The following is a 17,964-nucleotide window of genomic DNA, read 5'->3' as shown; positions in this document are numbered from 1 at the left end:
CTCTCTCTCTGCCTGTCTCTCTGCCTACTTGTGATTTCTGTCAAGTAAATAAATAAAATCTTTTTTTTTTTTAATTAAGCTGAGGGGCACCTGAGTGGCTCAGTGGGTTAAGCCTCTGCTTTCAGCTCAGGTCATGATCTCAGGGTCCTAGGATCGAGCCCCTCATTGGGCTCTCTGCTCAGCCGGGAGCCTGGTTCCCTGCTCTCTCTCTCTGCCTGCCTCTCTGCCTACTCGTGATCTCTGTGTGTCAAATAAATAAAATCTTTTAAAAAATAAAATAAAATAAAAAATAAAAATTAAAAAAATTAAGCTGAAAATACATCTCACATAGTAGATATCTAGTAAGCATTTAATTAATATTGCATAATTCTGAGTTATTTCTCATGGGGGTTTTTAAAGGTAAGTCAGAATTTTTAGAATTCTTTTATCAACAAATCATCTTATAACTTTAGAACCTTCTCTGTACTTTCGAAGTTTTTACTTTTAATAGTATTTTTGTATTTAATTTCTCACGGTTGAAAAGATGAAATGTCTCTTGGAAATAGAAAAATGAATTTTTTAAATTAAATAATTCTTTTTAGACTATGCTTTTGGTTCTGTTACTTGCTCCTATAGAAAATAATATAAGCATCCCTTAAGAAATAACTTAGAATTGGTATTCATTCAAGAATTCATATAAGAATTAGGAATAATGTGGAAAACCAGGTAATAGAAATTAAAATTTTCATTACATTACTTTGAGGATTCTAGATATGCAAATCTGCAGGTTATTTTCCATGATTTTGTCCTTATCTTTAAGGTCTTAGACACTAAAACTTCCATCAGTTCATTCTCATTCAGTAATGTATGTATAGTTATTCATTGATTTAACAAGTCACTTTGTTCAAAGGCACTTGCCTCTATACCAGTCTTTTCAATGTCATCGAAATGCCATTTTATTCATATAACAGTTCAGCATGTAAAGAAGCTAAAGTTTCCCACTGGTTTAGAAGACCATGAAATGAAGCAGAGCAAAAGGTTGTAATGCAGTAGAATAAATTCATATTTGTGAATATTATGCTAAAGAGGTATTTGGGTAGCTTGGACAATTTGCCAGGGGATTGACAATGTAAACAAAAGCTTAAACTCTTCCTATCCAAGAGACGTTAAGTGTGGTCATATTCAAATTAAAAAATTGGCTGTGGTACTACGCGTTAGTTATGTCACCTTATGTAAGATGCTATCTCTCTCCAGTCCTCCATTTAAAATTGTAAGAGATTGAATTTGGCTCTGTCTTGTACCATATTTTTAAAATCTAAACAAAGTCAGCCTCCAGTATACCCACTGCAAATAATTCTTTATACTGACATATTACAAAAGCAAAGGAAAAAAGTTAAATCTTGTAGGTTTGTGTGGAAAGTTTAATATCACCTTAGAATTTGGGGAATTAAGGGAAATTATGTTTAATTTTGCCATTGTAGAAAAAGTTGTTAGATTTGTTTCTCCTACCCTTTGTCAAACTGACACCTTGACTGTGAGATACAGTAAAAAAAAATAAAAGAAAGAAAAACATTCCCTCCTGGAACTTGGAGAAGCGCTTGCGGTACTGTAAATGAAAAATAATAATAAAATTTTTAAAGTTTACCAGATAAAGCATTAAATTGAATTAATAGGACAATATGGAGTACTAGATGATTTAGTTAACTGAAGTTTACGATTACCCTAAACTTTTGTTTGAATATTTTCTAAAACATAAAAAGTTACACTATTTCAGTATATTATCTTAATACTGTTAAATTTTATGAGTAAGGAATCATTATCAAGTCATATAAAATATTCTGTAATAATAGGTATAGAAGTTTTAAGAATTATCTTCAATGTGTTTTAAGTCATATATACCAGAGGGTATTTGATTACAGGTTTTTTTGTGAAGTATAGTACAAAAGACTAATTCAGATTAACTAAGGAGTTGATTTGAAGAATTTCAATTTCCTCTAGGCAAAATTTCACTTTATTTTCAAGTTGAACATTACTATATTGGTATTCATGATTTGACAACACACTTAAAGACGTACATTCTAAAGGATTTGAATTATAAAACTTTCCGTTATAATCTGTTGCTTATAAGCAAGGCCATGTACTTGTATATTTCTCCTACTATCAGAAATTGGATCAGAAGGGATTAGATTACAAGAATGGCCACTGGTTTTGATCATGATTATGTATATGTGGTAGAGTGGAACAGTTTTACTAATACACAAATCTATTTTTGGATAGTGTGAAAATCTGAGTTGGTTGTAATTTGAGGCCTCAAATTCTGTGCATGAGAATAAATATAATTTTAAGTCATCAAAAATAGTTACTAGGGCACCTGGGTGGCTCAGTGGGTTAGGGCCTCTGCTTTCAGCTCAGGTCATGATCCCAGGGTCCTGGGATCGAGCCCCACATCGGGCTCTCTGCTCTGCAGGGAGCCTGCTTCCTCCTCTCTCTCTGCCTGCCTCTCTGCCTACTTGTGATCTCTGTCTGTAAAATAAATAAATGAAATCTTTAAAAAAAAAAAGTTACTAAATGCAACTTTAAAATTTTTTAAAAGTTGAGGTGCCTCGCTGGTTGAGTCAGTACAGCATGCAAATCTTAATCTTGGAGTCATAAGTTCAAGCCCCACATGTGGCACTGTGTTTACTTTAAAATTTTTTTAAATTTGTTTGTATTTTTTGAGTAATTTTTAAGGGCCTATTCAATGCCCACTCTAGTCCTAAAAAGATTGTCACTGTCAACAAAGAACTTATAGCCTAGAGGGAAATAATATATTAACATACAAGAAACATCTAGAAAATAGTGTAGTGTAAATTCTGTCATGCAGACGAAGTTCAGTAGAAGCTCAAAGAAAATGTGGACTTAGACTCATCAAAGAAGACTTCTTAGGTGGGAGATGACCTGGCCTTAAAGAAAAGGTAGAAGTAAATCAGTGAAATGAAGAAATCAGAGACTTCAAGTATAAGAAACATGAGTCCGTGTATCATCAAATAGGAAAGAATAACACATACTACATCAAAAACAGAGATTGGTATTGGGGAATAGATAGGGAAATGAATGCAACCATGTTTGAGATTCCTTTTTTGTTGAAGATTCTATTTATTTGACAGAGAGATAACACAAGTAGGCAGAGTGGCAGACGGAGAGGGAGAAGCAGGCTCTCCACTGAGCAGGGAGCCTCATGTGGAGCTCGATTCTAGGACCCCAGGATCATGACCCAAGCCAAAGGCAGATGCTTAACCAACTGAGCCGCCCAGGTGCCCCTGAGATTCTTTTCTTTTGCCTAAAGTGCCCTAATTTCTAATAGAAGAAAACAAGAGTATTTGAATTCCCTGCAACCCTGTGAGCCAAAATGTGATGACTTGAAGGGGGGGAAAAACACAATTGGAAGGAAATCTAGAATTAAATTAGACAAGTGTACCCTAAATATTAGGCAGTCTGTGGATTTTTACTCAGCAAATCAAGTGAGAACTCTTGAGAGGAAAGGATTTCATAGCCAATATTTTATTACCAGGGATATTTTTTTGCTGTAGATAAGAGTAATATTAATGCTATGAATTAAGCTATGCTATGAATGATTGTGAATTAATACCAAAGTACTGTTAAGCCAAATAGAAATACTCCTTTTCCAAATTCCTCTCTAATTTGCAACTAAGCCTTAGCTCAGGTTGTTTATTCAAGAGTGTCATTTCCCTCATCTTCACCTGTCTAAATCTTCTCAGGCTACCTACTCTGTGCATTAAATTTTCCCAGTTCATTTTTCCTCCTCAGCCGGACATGCCTTTTCTCTTTTTTGTGCTCATTCATATACCTGACTTAGAACAATTAATATATCGTGCTTTATGGACATGGATTATCTTAACTCTGTATTGTATACTCCACAAAATTAACATAGTGGTTGCTTGATGAATAGCAGTTGGTTGCTGAAAATCAGCAATAATATCTTTATAATAAATTTATTCTGAAAAGGCTGAATACCAGCTAGATAAATACAGAAATGCCTAGGCTCCTTCCTGGTAATATAAAAAGTTCTTCATCTTTTACTATGTTTACAGAGCTCCTTTGATTCTGTGTTAACCTACTAACACTCATGCCTCAAGTCTTATTGATCGTAAAATGTTGTCTTTAAAAATTTTTGTAATCAAAGCCAAAACCTGTGGGTAGGTTTATGAACAGTTAGAAGGCCCCTGCAATTTCAGTATCCCTCTGGAGAGCCATTGGTAATCCAATTGATAATCTAAAGCTTGTCAATGAAGTATAGTATAACTGTTTTCTGTTGGCCTTTATTTGTATGTCTCTGAGGAGATGGGAGATGATAGAATGGAAAGTACTTACATTAAAAAATACTTCTCAAGAAACACCATTACCATAATCATAAAAAAACAAATGTATTGAGCACCTGCTGCAATTCTTTGAAGTGTGTCTTTAAAGTAAATTATATCCTTCTGAATCCCTCTGCTTACTGGAACCACCTTATTGAGTGAAATAAGTTTTCTAATTTTCTTGGACAGTTGTGTAATTATCCACATCACACCAATGAAAGCTTTTTTTTTTTTTTTTTTTTAAGCGCTACTACACCCATCATGGGGCTTGAACTCAGACCCTGGGATCAAGAGTCTTGTGTTCTACCAACTGAGTTAGCCAAGCGCACCCCAAAGAAAGCTTTTAGAAATCTAAGACTAGGGCGCTTGGTTGCTCAGATGGCTAAGTATCTGCCTTGAGCTTGGGTCATGATCCCAAGGTCCTGGGACTGATTCCTGCCTTGGGTTCCCTGCTCAGGGGGGAGTCTGCTTCTCCCTCTCTCCCTGCCTCTCCCCCTGCTTGTGTTCTGTCTCCTTTTCTCTCAAATGAATAAATAAAATATTTTTTTTTAATCTAAAATGAAACTGTGGCTCAAATATTTAGCATTTGTTTTCCACTAGGACATTTAAATCGTATTTATAATGTGATAAGAATTTATTTTATATACCCTTAGAGCTTTTATATAAAATCTGTATGACATTTATGTCTTTTTCAGAAACCTATATGTAAATTACATTTTTTTGAAGGATCTGTTGTTGCTATTGAGTTTGATTTAGCTTTGAGGGTCGTTGACTTGTTGTATTTAACATTTAACCAAAAGCCAGAATTTCAACCAGCAATTAAGTAATGGTTTATATGGCAAAGCAATTTCCCCTCTATTGATTTGCTTTATGACCTGTTTCTAGGCATGTATTTTGATACCACCACCGCCTCCCCTCCAAAGGTGAGAACTGACTATTCCATGTGTACCTAGACCATGTGGAGAAAGGACTGAGACTGAAAACAGAAAACAGACATTGTCCGTATAGAGCAGAGTACCTCACAACAGCTCACTCCAGCAAAGGGCAATAAATGCCACACCAGATGATCTCTCATCACAAAACTGTAAGTAAATTTGAGGAAGCACAGGGGAATTAGACCGTTGTCCCTACTGACTCAAAAACTGTCTTCATTTTATAATTTGTGGCCTGTATGCCATAAATTAAGATGTACTGAACTGTTAAATAGTGGACTTTCCTAGTTTGTGAATAAGAATTTAAGGTAAAAGAAAGTGCAATATTCCCTGAAAAAGGAACTGGGAACCTTTGCCTTAAGACCTGAAAGGAAGGTTACATGAATTTGGATAACTGGGTTAAAACTACATAAATGGACCTTTGCCTAGAAAAAAAAATTAGAGAACTTCAGTCTTGATATAGCATAGAATAGGGAGACATTATGGCCTCTTCCAACAAAACAATGGAAGTTGACAAAGTAATGGAATTTTTGGAAATTAAATATAGCAGTACTATATAATATATAGAAGGATTCTGAGATATAAACTCCAGTGGCAAAGAAACTGGGCATGTGTAACTGTTGTAGTAATCTAGGAGTAAAGAAAACCTGAATAGAATAATATCACTGAGAATGGAGATGAAATAATAAATTTAAGATATTTTAAAGAAATCTGTAGAACATCATCATGAGTTGGATAAAAGGATGGTGTCAAAAAGTATGTTTTTGATACTGGAAGACAACAGCAGTATCACTGAAAGAGGACAGTTAAAAGAAGCTAGTGTGAGATAGATGCGTCCCATTTTGGTAATACTGAATTTAAGATGATATCCAGGCATTCCATTTGAAATCCTTTAATTAAAGATCACTGAATATAAAGAAGGGGAATTCTATGTAAAAGTCAACCTTGAAAGGTAAATTTATCAGTTATCCTCATAAAGCTGGTAAGAGTAGATCAGCTAACTGAAACTATTAAGGATAGTAGATCCCTTTCTTTTATTTCTTTTTTCTTTTTTTTTTCTTTTCTTTTTAAAGATTTATTAGGGGCGCCTGGGTGGCTCCGTTGGTTAAGTATCTGCCTTTGGCTTAGGTCATAATCCCAGGCTCCTGGGATCCAGCACCATATCGGGCCCCCCTGATGAGCAAGAAGCCTGTTTCTCCCTCTGCCTGCCCCTCCCTCTGCTTGTCCTCTCTCTTTCTCTCTATGACAAATAAATAAAATATTTTTTTAAAAAAAGATTTAGTAGCACACATGCACTTGCGAGTGTGCAAGCAGGGGGCAGTGGCAGTGAGAGAGAATCTCAAGAAGACTCTCCACCAAGCATGAGCCCCGTTCAGGGCTTGATCTCAAAACCCTGAGATCATGACCTGAGCTGAAATCAAAAGTCTAACACTCTACTGACTGAGCTACCCAGGCACCCCAATCCCTTTCTTTTAAAAAGAAATACGTAACACATAAATTTACATAAAGAAATTATTTCATTAGGTATATAATCTTAAATAAACATTCCCAAAAATCAACTCTCTTTTTGCCTAAAACTGTCATATTCCAAGCTTATGCCTGTAAGAAAATCCCTACACTTACATTAGTTATGAGAATTAATAACTAATGTGTGTTAATATTCTTGAACCTTACCTTCATGTCTATTAATAAAACAGAGATCTTTCCCAGTATTAGATTGAGGGAATGAAACTGAGAACTTAAAGTTCAAATAAGTGAGTCAGTTAAAACTTTATAAAATTGACATGGCTTTAATTTCTCAAATGGAAAGACAGGTAATTGAATTGTGGGAAATGTGCTGGTCTCCAGTTTCAAGAAACAGTAAAGCACAAAGACCTGGCATTCTGGCTGAAGAGCTATAATAATAAACAGAAATTTGAAAACCAGGAAGACAAGTTTTCCAAATGTGCAGTTTTGGCATTTCAAAGGAGATATAAGAAATTCCAGAAGATGGCCAAAAATAGGTTTAGATAACTGAGATTCCTTATATGAATACTTGTTTTTGATGGAGAAACACAGTTAAGTAGAAATGAAGGTTCTAAGAGGCTGTGACTTTCTTCTCACCCTAAATCAGGTTTGCTTCTGAAAAAAGGTGTTAGCCAGTACAAATCCAACAGGGATTCAGTAAATTGTAGCCAGGAATTTAAAAGTGACCAAAGGGGGAAAAAATTTAATTGAAAGAAAATATTTTGCTTTTCTAGGAGCTAAACAGTGTGTTGTAGGATTTCTACTTAGAGTATCAAAGTATCTTGTTCTGTTTACCTAGTTACTACTTGTTGTGAAAAGCAGCCACCTTCATCAGACAGAAATTCCACATTATTCTACATCTTGAATTGATTTTTTAATATATATACCATTTTAATGATATGTAAGGAACCCTAAAATGTTAATCAGTAATATGTCTTCTGGATATGTCAGCATCTTTTAGACCATTTCACCTCAACCTTTGAATCATTTGACTAATTCAAGTTCAATAAACCTAGGACTTCAAATCAGGTTATATAGAACTGGGAACATTTTTTTCTGTTTCTTTCCTAGTTACATCTGACTTACATGCCTGGTCTGATGACTTCTTTTTATGACTCCTAAATTGTGGAGGTAAGTCAAGATTTAATATCAATTATGGTCATATAACATTCATTCTGAACTTGTATTCCCTTAACATTTCTTTAATTACAAAGCATTCTTATAGCATTGCATTTTTATTAGCAAATTATGTATGTTCCAATTTTGCCTGGACTGTTCTACTCTGATTAAATGTGTAATTTTGTGTAACTTTCAACTTGTTAGTATTCCTATATACATCTGTATTTTCATTTCATTGGGTATGCTATTACCCAAGTAAACTTTTTTTTTTAAGATTTTATTTATTTGAGAGAGAGAGAGAGAAAGCACAAGCAAAAGTGGGGCAGAGGGAGAGGAAGAGGGAGAAGCAGACTTCCCACTGAGCAGGGAACCTAGTCATAGGGCTTGATCCCAGGACCCTGAGATCATCACCTGAGTTGAAGGCAGATACTTAATATACCGAGCCACCCACACATCCTACCCAAATAAACTTTTAATAGAAAAATACTATGGGATTTTTTCCTGTAGTCTTTAGCTTGAATCAGTTCCTTCAGACTCTTTTTACATAAAGTGTCATCCGTCTTTGAATCTACTATAATACTTGTTTTTCCAAGTGCCTATTCAGTGAGATACAGTGTTCCAAATTTTTCAGTTCAGTTGAGACCATTAAATGTCCAGCATTGTGGGGGAGTATAAAGATCAGTATAAAGCACAATCCCAGTCCTCATCTTAAAAGAATTCGTGGAGGGGCGCCTGGGTGGCTTAGTGGGTTAAATAAAGCCTCTGCTTTCGGCTCAGGTCATGATCCCAGGGTCCTGGGATCAAGCCCCACATAGGGCTCTCTGCTCAGCAGGGAGCCTGCTTCCCCCTCTCTTTCTCTGCCTGCCTCTCTGCCTACTTGTGATCTCTGTCAAATAAATAAATAAAATCTTTTAAAAAAAAAATTCGTGGAAGCTCATTGCAGCCAGACTTCTTGGGGGTGTCTTACTACAAGGAGAGTAAGCAAACCTCTCCTGTTTGGCTTCCAACTTGGGAACCCAAAGAAATTCAGATTCTTGCTGGAGTGTGAAGTAGTGGAAAGTAATATGAAATAGGAACACTTGGTTTTGGGTGTGTTTTACTCAACTGTTAAGAATAAAAAGCACTTTAAAATAAGGATCTCTGGGGGACCTGGGTGTCTCAGTCAGTTAAGTGTCTGCCTTGGGCTCAGGTCGTGATCTCAGGGTCCTGGGATCCAGCCTCACCAGGCTCCCTGCTCAGGGAGCCTGTTTCTCCCTTTCCTTCTGCTGCTCCCCCTGCTTGTGCTCTCTCTCACTCACTCTCTCTCTCTCTCAAATAAGTAAATAAAATCTTAAAAATATATATATAATTATTTCTGGATTTGAGATGTTGGTATGAAATGTGAAGGTACAGAATGCTGCCTACGTAAAATTTCTGTGTAATGAGACAAATCCTAAGCACATTTTAGTTCAGGGAGCAAAATCCTATTTATTTTGCTGCATGTTGTTGCTCTTTTACTCTGTGCCATGCTTAATACTTACTTCCATTTACCATGTAAGGTGTTAACTTTCTTTCCATTAAAAGATTTTTGTGGTTGGATCTATCTCATAGTTTAGGTAAATATTAAGACATTTCCTAAGCTTAATATTAATGACATAATGAGTTTTTTGGTGAAATTTTTACATAAAATTTCACCTCTAATAGGTCTGATAGAAGGCCTAATAATTCTTGAAGTGTAGTTCTGTGGCAAAGCTAGTGAGTAATTATGGCTTTTACTAGGTCATTGGTAGTCCAGAAATCTTAAGTATTTTTAGTAATGTATTCTCATGTCAACTCTATTTCTTGAACTTTGTTTGAAACACTAAGTTTGATATCACATTTCTCTTTCATGGGTTCTTTGGCGCCAGGAAGGTGATAAAATTTCCTAAATTTATTTTTTAAAAAATTCTCCCATAGTAGCTCTTCTATATTGCTAAACTTGCTGGTAAGGAGTCAACTCCCCCAGCACAGAGGAAAAATAAAGTAGAATATGGGAGGTTTAGAGTGCTCTAAGCAAGTCTTTCGTTATCTCAGCAATGTTTCTGGTGATGACCATTTCTATTATTTGTGATAGAGAACCAATACAAAAACTTACAAAGCAAAACTGAAGTTTGTCAGTTGTAAGCAGTATAGAAGATAAATTTGAAATATCTTATGATTCCCTAAAACATGTATTATTGCTCTAGCTGCTTTCCTTTGACCATTTTATGTCATTTCAGGCTCCTGATTTCAGATATATTTTGGAAGCACCCCAAATTAATTCCAACTTTACCATAACCTAAGAACTCTTTGTAATTGTGATTTGTATATTAAATTCAAGAGTAAATTTCAACATTAGATCTCCTTTTTAGAAAATCTTTTTAGGAACATCTTCCAATCACTTATAAGGTAAAATTATTGAGGTTCAAGAATAAGCTATTTAGGGGTGCCTGGGTGGCTCAGTGGGTTAAAGCCTCTGCCTTCGGCTCAGGTCATGGTCCCAGGATTCTGGGATCAAGCCCAGCATCTGGCTCTCTGCTCAGCGGGGAGCCTGCTTCCTCCTCTCTCTCTGCCTGCCTCTCTGCCTACTTGTGATCTCTTGTCTGTCAAATAAATAAATAAAATCTTAAAAAAAAAAAAGGATAAGCTATTTAGTACCTTATCCAAAATAAAGCCATGGATGATGGAGAGAAGCTAAAATAAACATAACAGAAGTAGGAGAATAGGGTAGACCCAACTACTAATGGTCCTGTTAAGGACTGACAGAACTTACTGTATCATTGTGATAATTCATGTTTATATATGAGATGGATTGATAGGTATGTATGATTTGATAAGTTTTCAGCATCATTTGCCCAAGACAAGCTTCTGCCATTATTTTCTTATAATTTAAATTAACACTGACAAGTCAGTTCAGTCAAGAAGTTAAGAGTTAAGTGGTATCTGTATGAAAATGTTGAAGTTTTTTTCTTTTCTAAAGCAGGTAAGAGTTTTTAATTTGCCTGTGGTGCATCTAATATATCCCTGTTTTCTTCATACTGTATTTGCCTGCCTCCCTTTCTAAAATGAGACTCTATTTTTTACATATCTTGATATCCCAGTGACAGTGTCCCATTCTATTTTAGAATAAACACAAAAGGCTTACTGAAATGATCTTGACAGATGTGTCTCCAGATGCGATAATCTCTAAAATATTTATCAAAATAACTCAATCTACTATTTTCCTAATGAATAACATATTTTTCCTACACTTTTCCTAATGAATAATATATTTTTTTAAATTGAAATAGTCTATCTCCTAAAAACCTCTGCATTGTGAATTCATAACTTTTGAGAAGTTGTTAATAATGCTTGTTATTCTTAATAATAATGCTTGTTATTCTGATTAAACCCATTGTCAATGTTATGAATTGTTTTTGTGAAAAAACTCTAGAAGGGAAGGCATTGTTTTGTTCCCTGTAGTATCTCCGATGCCTAAAATAGTATCTGGCACACAGAAGGTGTCAGTAAATATTTACTGAATGAATGAATGAATGTCATATATATTGTGTCTCCATAGATAGTATGTTTCTATTAGCATGTTAAAAAGAATATTTTATTTCTCAACTCAGAGTAGTTTTCTGCAAATGTGAATGACTGAGAACATATTAACAGTAATTTTTTAAAAGATATTTATTTGAGAGAAAGAGAGAGTGTGAGAGAGAGCATGAGCACTCGCGGCAGGCAGAGAGAGAAGCAAGCTGATGCTTAACCAACTGAGCCACCTAGGCATCCCCTAACAGTAGTTTAAACATTTCCTGTCTTATTATTTGCCAACCTTTTAAAATATTTTTTGTTTCAGTATTTTTTAACCAGTTATCAGTTTTTTAATGCTCTTATCAGCAAAGCTCTATACAGAATTAAACAGTGTTGTATATATAAACATGCCAACTGCATCCAACTAGTTAAGTCACAAAATGTCGGAAACTTACCAGAATAAAAATATTGTGCCCTAGAATATGGTGCTAGCAAGGAAACCAAATACATCATCCCCAAAATTAAGATGACACAGTAAAACAACTAAATTGACTTTTTTGCCAAAAAGAGGGGATAGGTGCCACCAAAACCAAAATACTTATTCATGGGGCTTATTCTCTTATTTGGGTCATTATTTTCAACTGCTAACCTTGATGTTACTAATCTCGAAGTATTTTTCACTTCTACATTATACATAACCTGTTGAGATACTGTTAGGAAATTATAAAAGTATTTCTTCTCTACAATCTAGTACACAAATCTATAATTGGTAGAAATTTCAGGAATGCAATTCTTTACTAGGAAAGGTAGTATAAACATTTGTATCAGTATAAGATAATGGGCTGTACTATGCCATTATAGTCCCCCTAAAATTCTTTTCTCCACACACACATACATGTTTCAGGTATATCTTCTTCCTTTTTTTTTTTTTTAAATAGATAATACATCTTCATGATCTGGTTAAAGTAGGTCTTCCTTCCACACCTAAACCCCACTAACCCTGTTCCCTTCTACATAGGTGTCCCCTATCTTTGCTGAAAATTCTATACATGTATAAGAAAATGAGAATGTTTCCACAGATGGAAACTACACACACACACACACATACACACACACACACACACACATACAATAGAAATATATTTTCCCCTTTATACATCATTCTGCACCTTGCATTTTTTCCACTTACAGATATTTGATGATCTTTCCTTAATTTGTAAACTGTTGCCCTATTCTTTTTAAGGCTACATAGTATTTCATGGTGTGGACCATAATTTACCCATTCCCATTGATGAACTGAGTTTATTTCTTATCTTTTGCTATTATGATGATGTACTTTCTCTCTTGAATATGAGCTCTTTGAGGATAAGAACTTTTGTCTTACTCATTTTTTAATCCTGAAAACCTACTAGGATGTCTAACAAATGTTTAACATACGTCTTTGAACGAATTAATTGTACTTTTTAAAAAGGTACTCAACTGCTTCCATGCAGGTTTTTAAGCTTGCTGTGTGTTTGGTGCTCTTTGAGTTAATGTTTCCTTTTCTAGATGTTTATCCTAGGGTTCAAAATGACACATATATATATGAAGAATTCCTACAAGAGGAATCACTAAGTCATGGTATATGGATATTTTAAATGTAAGGAGAGGTTATTCAGAAGCTTTTCACCAAATGTAGGTGCTAATTAGTAACAGTTTATTCCTCTCACCAAATGTTTAATAATGCTTTACACACAGTAGTGTTAAAACTATTGAGTTGATTGAGCTCACATTCAAGTGAAAAAAGTTTGTTTTTATGATGGTCATATAAGTCTGTACAGAGGAAAGGTCTGATTAATATGCCTGGGAAAGAGGAAAAACAAGGCCTCACAGAAGAGGTACAATTGAAAGTAGGCCACCAGTCTTCATTTTATTTTCTTTATTTTTTTTAAAAGATTTTTATTTATTTATTTGTCAGAGAGAGAGAAAGCACGCACAAGCAGGCAGAGTGGCAGGGAGAGGCAGCGAGAGAAGCAGGCTCCCTGCTGAACAAGGAGCCCGATGCGGGGCTCGATCCCAGGACCCTGGGATCATGACCTGAGCTGAAGGCAGCAGCTTAACCCGCTGAGCCACCCAGGTGACCCCAGTCTTCATTTTCTTCATCATCATCATTGCTGTCACTAATAGTTACTTAGTGTCTACCATGTGCCAGACAGTGTGTTGAGTACTTTGCATTATCTCCTTTTATTTTCATATATCCTATAAGGAGATACATTATCCCCATTTGATAGATGAAGATGCTGAAGCAGAGAGAGCTTAAATAATTTGCCCAAGTCATATAGGAAGTAACTGATTAAGCTGAGATTTGAAATCAAGCAGTCTGATTCCGGAACCCACTCTTGAGAGCTTCTTTTCATGAAGAAAAGAAAGGGAAAGGGGCATTGAAGGTAGAAGGAACATGTGCCAAAGCACCAAGTGGACAGTGTTATTTAGAGAGCAGCAAGCAGTTAGTGTGGCATAAGCACCGTTGAGGTATAGTTGCCCAAGATGGCATACTAGGAGATAAGACCAAGAAGTTAGGATGAGTACGTATGTGACTAACACACATGCCATAAATACGGAATTTCCAAACAAGAAAATGGCAATTTCTCTTTACTCTAAAAAAGAACAGAGATCTTCATTTCTTTTTCTGAGATTGCTCTGACATGATGGTAATCTCTGATTTCAATGTTTTGTTCATGGCGAGAGCTTCAGGCCTTTGTATCCTTTCGAAGCTATAGCATTCACTTTTGTCTTCAGAGGATAATGTTCTAGTGCTGACTAGGTGGAAGCCTTCCATTAATAAAGTGTCGATTAGTAAGCCGAGGACATTAGTTCCGTTGGCCAATTTTCGGTTATCTGGTTTTATAGAAACATACCTAGAACACACAACAGATGTTTGATTATAAAGCATTCCCTTAATAACCAGCAAAATTAAACGTACCAATTTGATTTAAAACCTCAAATAAAGTCATCATACCATTTTTGATCAGTTTTTTTGAGACTTCCTTTATAAATCCAAATTAGTAATTGCAGGGTACTGAAAATAGAGACCTTTGTGTGATCTCCAAAGTCACTTAAATCCACATTTAGGAATATAACCAACATTGATGAATTTTCATTGAGAAATTATTTTCTGGAGCAATTTGTCCAAACAAATTAGCTTAATCTTTTAATATAATTTAACTATTTCTAATTTCATTTCAACTTAATGTTATTTTAATCATCTTAATGAATTGATTCAATCATTTTAATGAATATTTTAATACATTTGGTTGCCCCCCCCAGATCTAATTCTACCCATTAAAAGCACTGACCTTACAGATTTTTACTTTTGTAACTTATTTCTATCAAATGCATTTTTTCAGGTACAATTTTGCAGATTAAAAATGTCAATATTTTATTGTCAATTTTTACTCAGTAACTATCCATTGTTAAAGAGTAAAGCACAGGGTCAAAAGGCCTCTGGAGTCAAAAATGACAAAATTTTATATTTCCTAGGAAATTCTATGGAACCAATATGCACAGTTCAAGAAAAAAACCAACCTGAACTTTTCAGATTGGCTGTATGTTAGTTTTAATAATGTCAGCGTAACATGTCCACATTGATATAGCTGTATTACCCTTTTAAATACTATCAAGGTTATTTTTATGTCTTTGAGTCCTCTCAGCATTTGTTTATTTGACTCGAGGGGCACCTGGGTAGATCAGTGGGTTAAGTCTCTGCTTTCGGCTCAGGTCATGATCTCAGGGTCCTGGGATTGAGCCCAGCATCGAACTCTCTGCTCAGCAGGGAGCCTGCTTCCCCCCCTCTCTTTCTGCCTACCTCTCTGCCTTCTTGTGATCTCTCTCTCTCTCTGTCAAATAAATAAATAAAATCTTTTAGAAAACAACAACAACAAAAAAACACTTTGAGATAAAGATGGGGTCTTAATTTCTCTTCACAATCAACCTATTAATTTAACTGGCTCCCTTTTCCCAAAGTGACATTTCAACCTTTCGTGGGAGGGCAGGAAATTATTAAGTGTACTAACTGAAGAATTGTCATATTGCCCAGTGTTCTTCAGTTGGTAAGTAGAACAAAGGAGTGTGTTGTGGGAGAGGCAAACTGCTAAAGTCAAGAAAATATTCCTAAACTATGTGTACCTTTTCTCCCCCCCCAAAAAAAAAAAAAAATTTAAGTAGTATCAGTAAAGACCATATGCAGACTACTTTTTTCCCTCCTGAAAATTAAAGCCAGCTTTCAGTTACTAAAACAATGGTGGGACAGTTACTAAAACATTAAGACATTTTTAAGAAGAAAAAAAAGTGTCCCTGACAGCAGAGTAGAAATCAGCCTTAGTGTTCAGCCAAGAACAACAGGGGAAGAAAGTGAATAATTGACTCAGGAGCAACTATCCTTAACATACTGACAGCCTATCCCAATATTTTGAGTTGTCTCAGAGTGCCAAAGATATAATGGATACCAAATTTGCTATGGGATATATCTGCCATAATGGTGTTTAAAAGTAAAGTGAGATGGAGGAAAATCAATAGTCAAATCATAAGGACTAAAAGAACAAATATATGTAGAGTGTAAGGAAATCAAGAGAAACTACTGAGACTTTCCTATATGCCAACCACTAAAAGAATCTTCTGGGGGGAAAAAAGGCGTTGTCTCTCTCAGTCCTAAGCCAAATTCACTAACAATGAATCTATAATCTATATCTATAAAATAATCTATAAAATTATCATATAATTTTCTATAAAATTATTTCTATAATCTATAAAATTATTTTATAATTTTATAAATTATTATATAATAATCTATAAAATTATTTCCTCTTAAAACTTGAATGACCATGGTTCCAATTTTCCCTAGACAGTCTTGGTTTATTCCTATTGTCCTACATAGTAACAATACCCTTTTTCCCTCTGAAAAATAGCCGTTTGGACAATAATTATCTGATCATTCTACCCAACTCTACTTATTACCTCCAAAGCATTTGAGTAATAATTTTTTCCAAGAAAAGTTTCAGCCATGAGAAACTTGCAGTTTTGAGGGGAAACATCAGGAACTCATATTAGAAGAGAGATACTTCAAAGTACAAAATACCTGACTCCAGTTTGGTTATCAGTAATGCTGTCAGAGCCACATTGGAAAACCAGGTCATGGTAAGAAGGTCTTTGTGGAGGCAGTGGAAGTAAGGTCATCTGAGGAGGGAAGGAGTTACTACTCCAGGTCAGTGCTGAAGGTTGCTCTATAAACATTGTAATCCTCCCAGTTAGCATCTCAATTGTTTTGCTGCAAGAGCCAAACACTCTGAAAAATGCTTGAGTGTTTTGGCTTAGGAAATGCACCTCCACAAGAGCAGGTCTTGGCTGTAGCAGGTGTTCTTGGTTTAAGAGATCAACCAGAGGATCCAGTTCATAGAAAAGAGCCTCTCTCTGAAGCCTAAGATGGTCTGAAAAGTCGGTGGGTAATAAAAGCTGGTGCGTTCTCAAAAAATCCAAGATGAAACTAAATAGAACACCATCTCTGTCCACAAAAATCTGGCCACCAATCATCTTGAATTCTTGGTCTCTGCCATCTATCATTCGTGTCAACCGAGAAGCAGGAAACTGCTTTATGGTAGAAAACTTTGTTGTGAATATCTTCCCTCCCACATTCAAAGTGACCAGTTCCTGACTACTCATCCTTTTCTTGCTTCAAACTAGAGGCTATACAGACTTAGGAACCTGCAAATCAACCTCTAGCCATAAATGTTGCTAGTTATATATGATTAAGAAACGAATGGGTGGGGAAAATAACAAAAGAGAACTAGATTCCCATATAACTACTCTAAAGCAAATAGTGTATCCATAGCTGTGTTTGCAAATTTGAGTTGCTTGGGAACTTGCAGTATACAAAATGAAAAAGCAACAGATGAGGAACTGGAGTGTTTAAGAAAAACGGCTAATATTTCTAAGGATAGATGTCAACTAGATCCCTTTCCTGTATCCCATTAAGAAAAAATTATCCATGGGGGCACCTAGGTGGCTCAGTGGGTTGAAGCCTCTGCCTTTGGCTCAGATCCTAATCCCAGGTCCTGGGATCAAGCCCCGCATCAGGCTTTCTGCTAGGCAGGGAGCCTGCCTCTTCTTCTCTCGCTGCCTGCCTCTTTGCATACTTGTGATCTGTCAAATAAATAAATAAAATCTTTAAAAAAAAAAATTATCCATGAAAACCTATTGTAAATCTCTATTTTAAAAAAAGTACTGGGAGGGATGCCTGGGTGGCTCAGTGGGTTAAATGTCTGCCTTCAGCTCAGGTCATGATCCAGGGGTTCTGGGATCGAGCCCCACATTGGGCTTCCTGCTCAGTGGGGAGTCTGCTTCTCCTTCTCCCTCTCCCTCTGCCCCTTCCCCTGCTCATGCTCTTTCTCTCTTGCTCCCTCTCTCAAATAATCTTTTATAAAAAAGATTTAAAGATTTTAAAAATCTTAAAAAAAAATGCTGAGAGAAGAAAAGCATTCCCCTTTCCCCAGATCTCTTTATCTATAATAAGTTGTCATGGCAGA

General features: G+C 35.7%; 1 protein-coding gene and 1 long non-coding RNA gene across 2 annotated transcripts in view; one reads left to right on the top strand and one right to left on the bottom strand.

Moving 5' to 3' along the window:
* The window catches only part of LOC116877377, a 73,982-nt gene that overhangs the window by 40,953 nt on the left and 15,065 nt on the right, over nucleotides 1-17,964 (top strand). Inside the window, exons 5-6 of the long non-coding RNA XR_004384627.1 lie at nucleotides 5,223-5,421; nucleotides 7,847-7,906. This is a non-coding gene — a long non-coding RNA (uncharacterized LOC116877377). The remainder of the gene's footprint in view (nucleotides 1-5,222; nucleotides 5,422-7,846; nucleotides 7,907-17,964) is intronic.
* On the bottom strand, nucleotides 13,573-17,420 carry KCNRG (potassium channel regulator). Its single transcript, XM_032874103.1, has 2 exons — nucleotides 16,521-17,420; nucleotides 13,573-14,304 (listed from the first exon to the last, which is right to left on the bottom strand). Exons 1-2 carry the CDS (start codon nucleotides 17,099-17,101, stop codon nucleotides 14,064-14,066), a joined length of 822 nt encoding a protein of 273 aa, XP_032729994.1. The 5' UTR covers nucleotides 17,102-17,420; the 3' UTR covers nucleotides 13,573-14,063.

The sequence above is a fragment of the Lontra canadensis genome, unplaced genomic scaffold (assembly GCF_010015895.1).
Source record: "Lontra canadensis isolate GAN:19392208 unplaced genomic scaffold, GSC_riverotter_1.0 scaffold51, whole genome shotgun sequence".
NCBI classification, from domain to species: domain Eukaryota; kingdom Metazoa; phylum Chordata; class Mammalia; order Carnivora; family Mustelidae; genus Lontra; species Lontra canadensis.
Note: the sequence above shows the minus strand (reverse complement) of the source record. Positions and strands in the feature narration are given on the sequence as shown.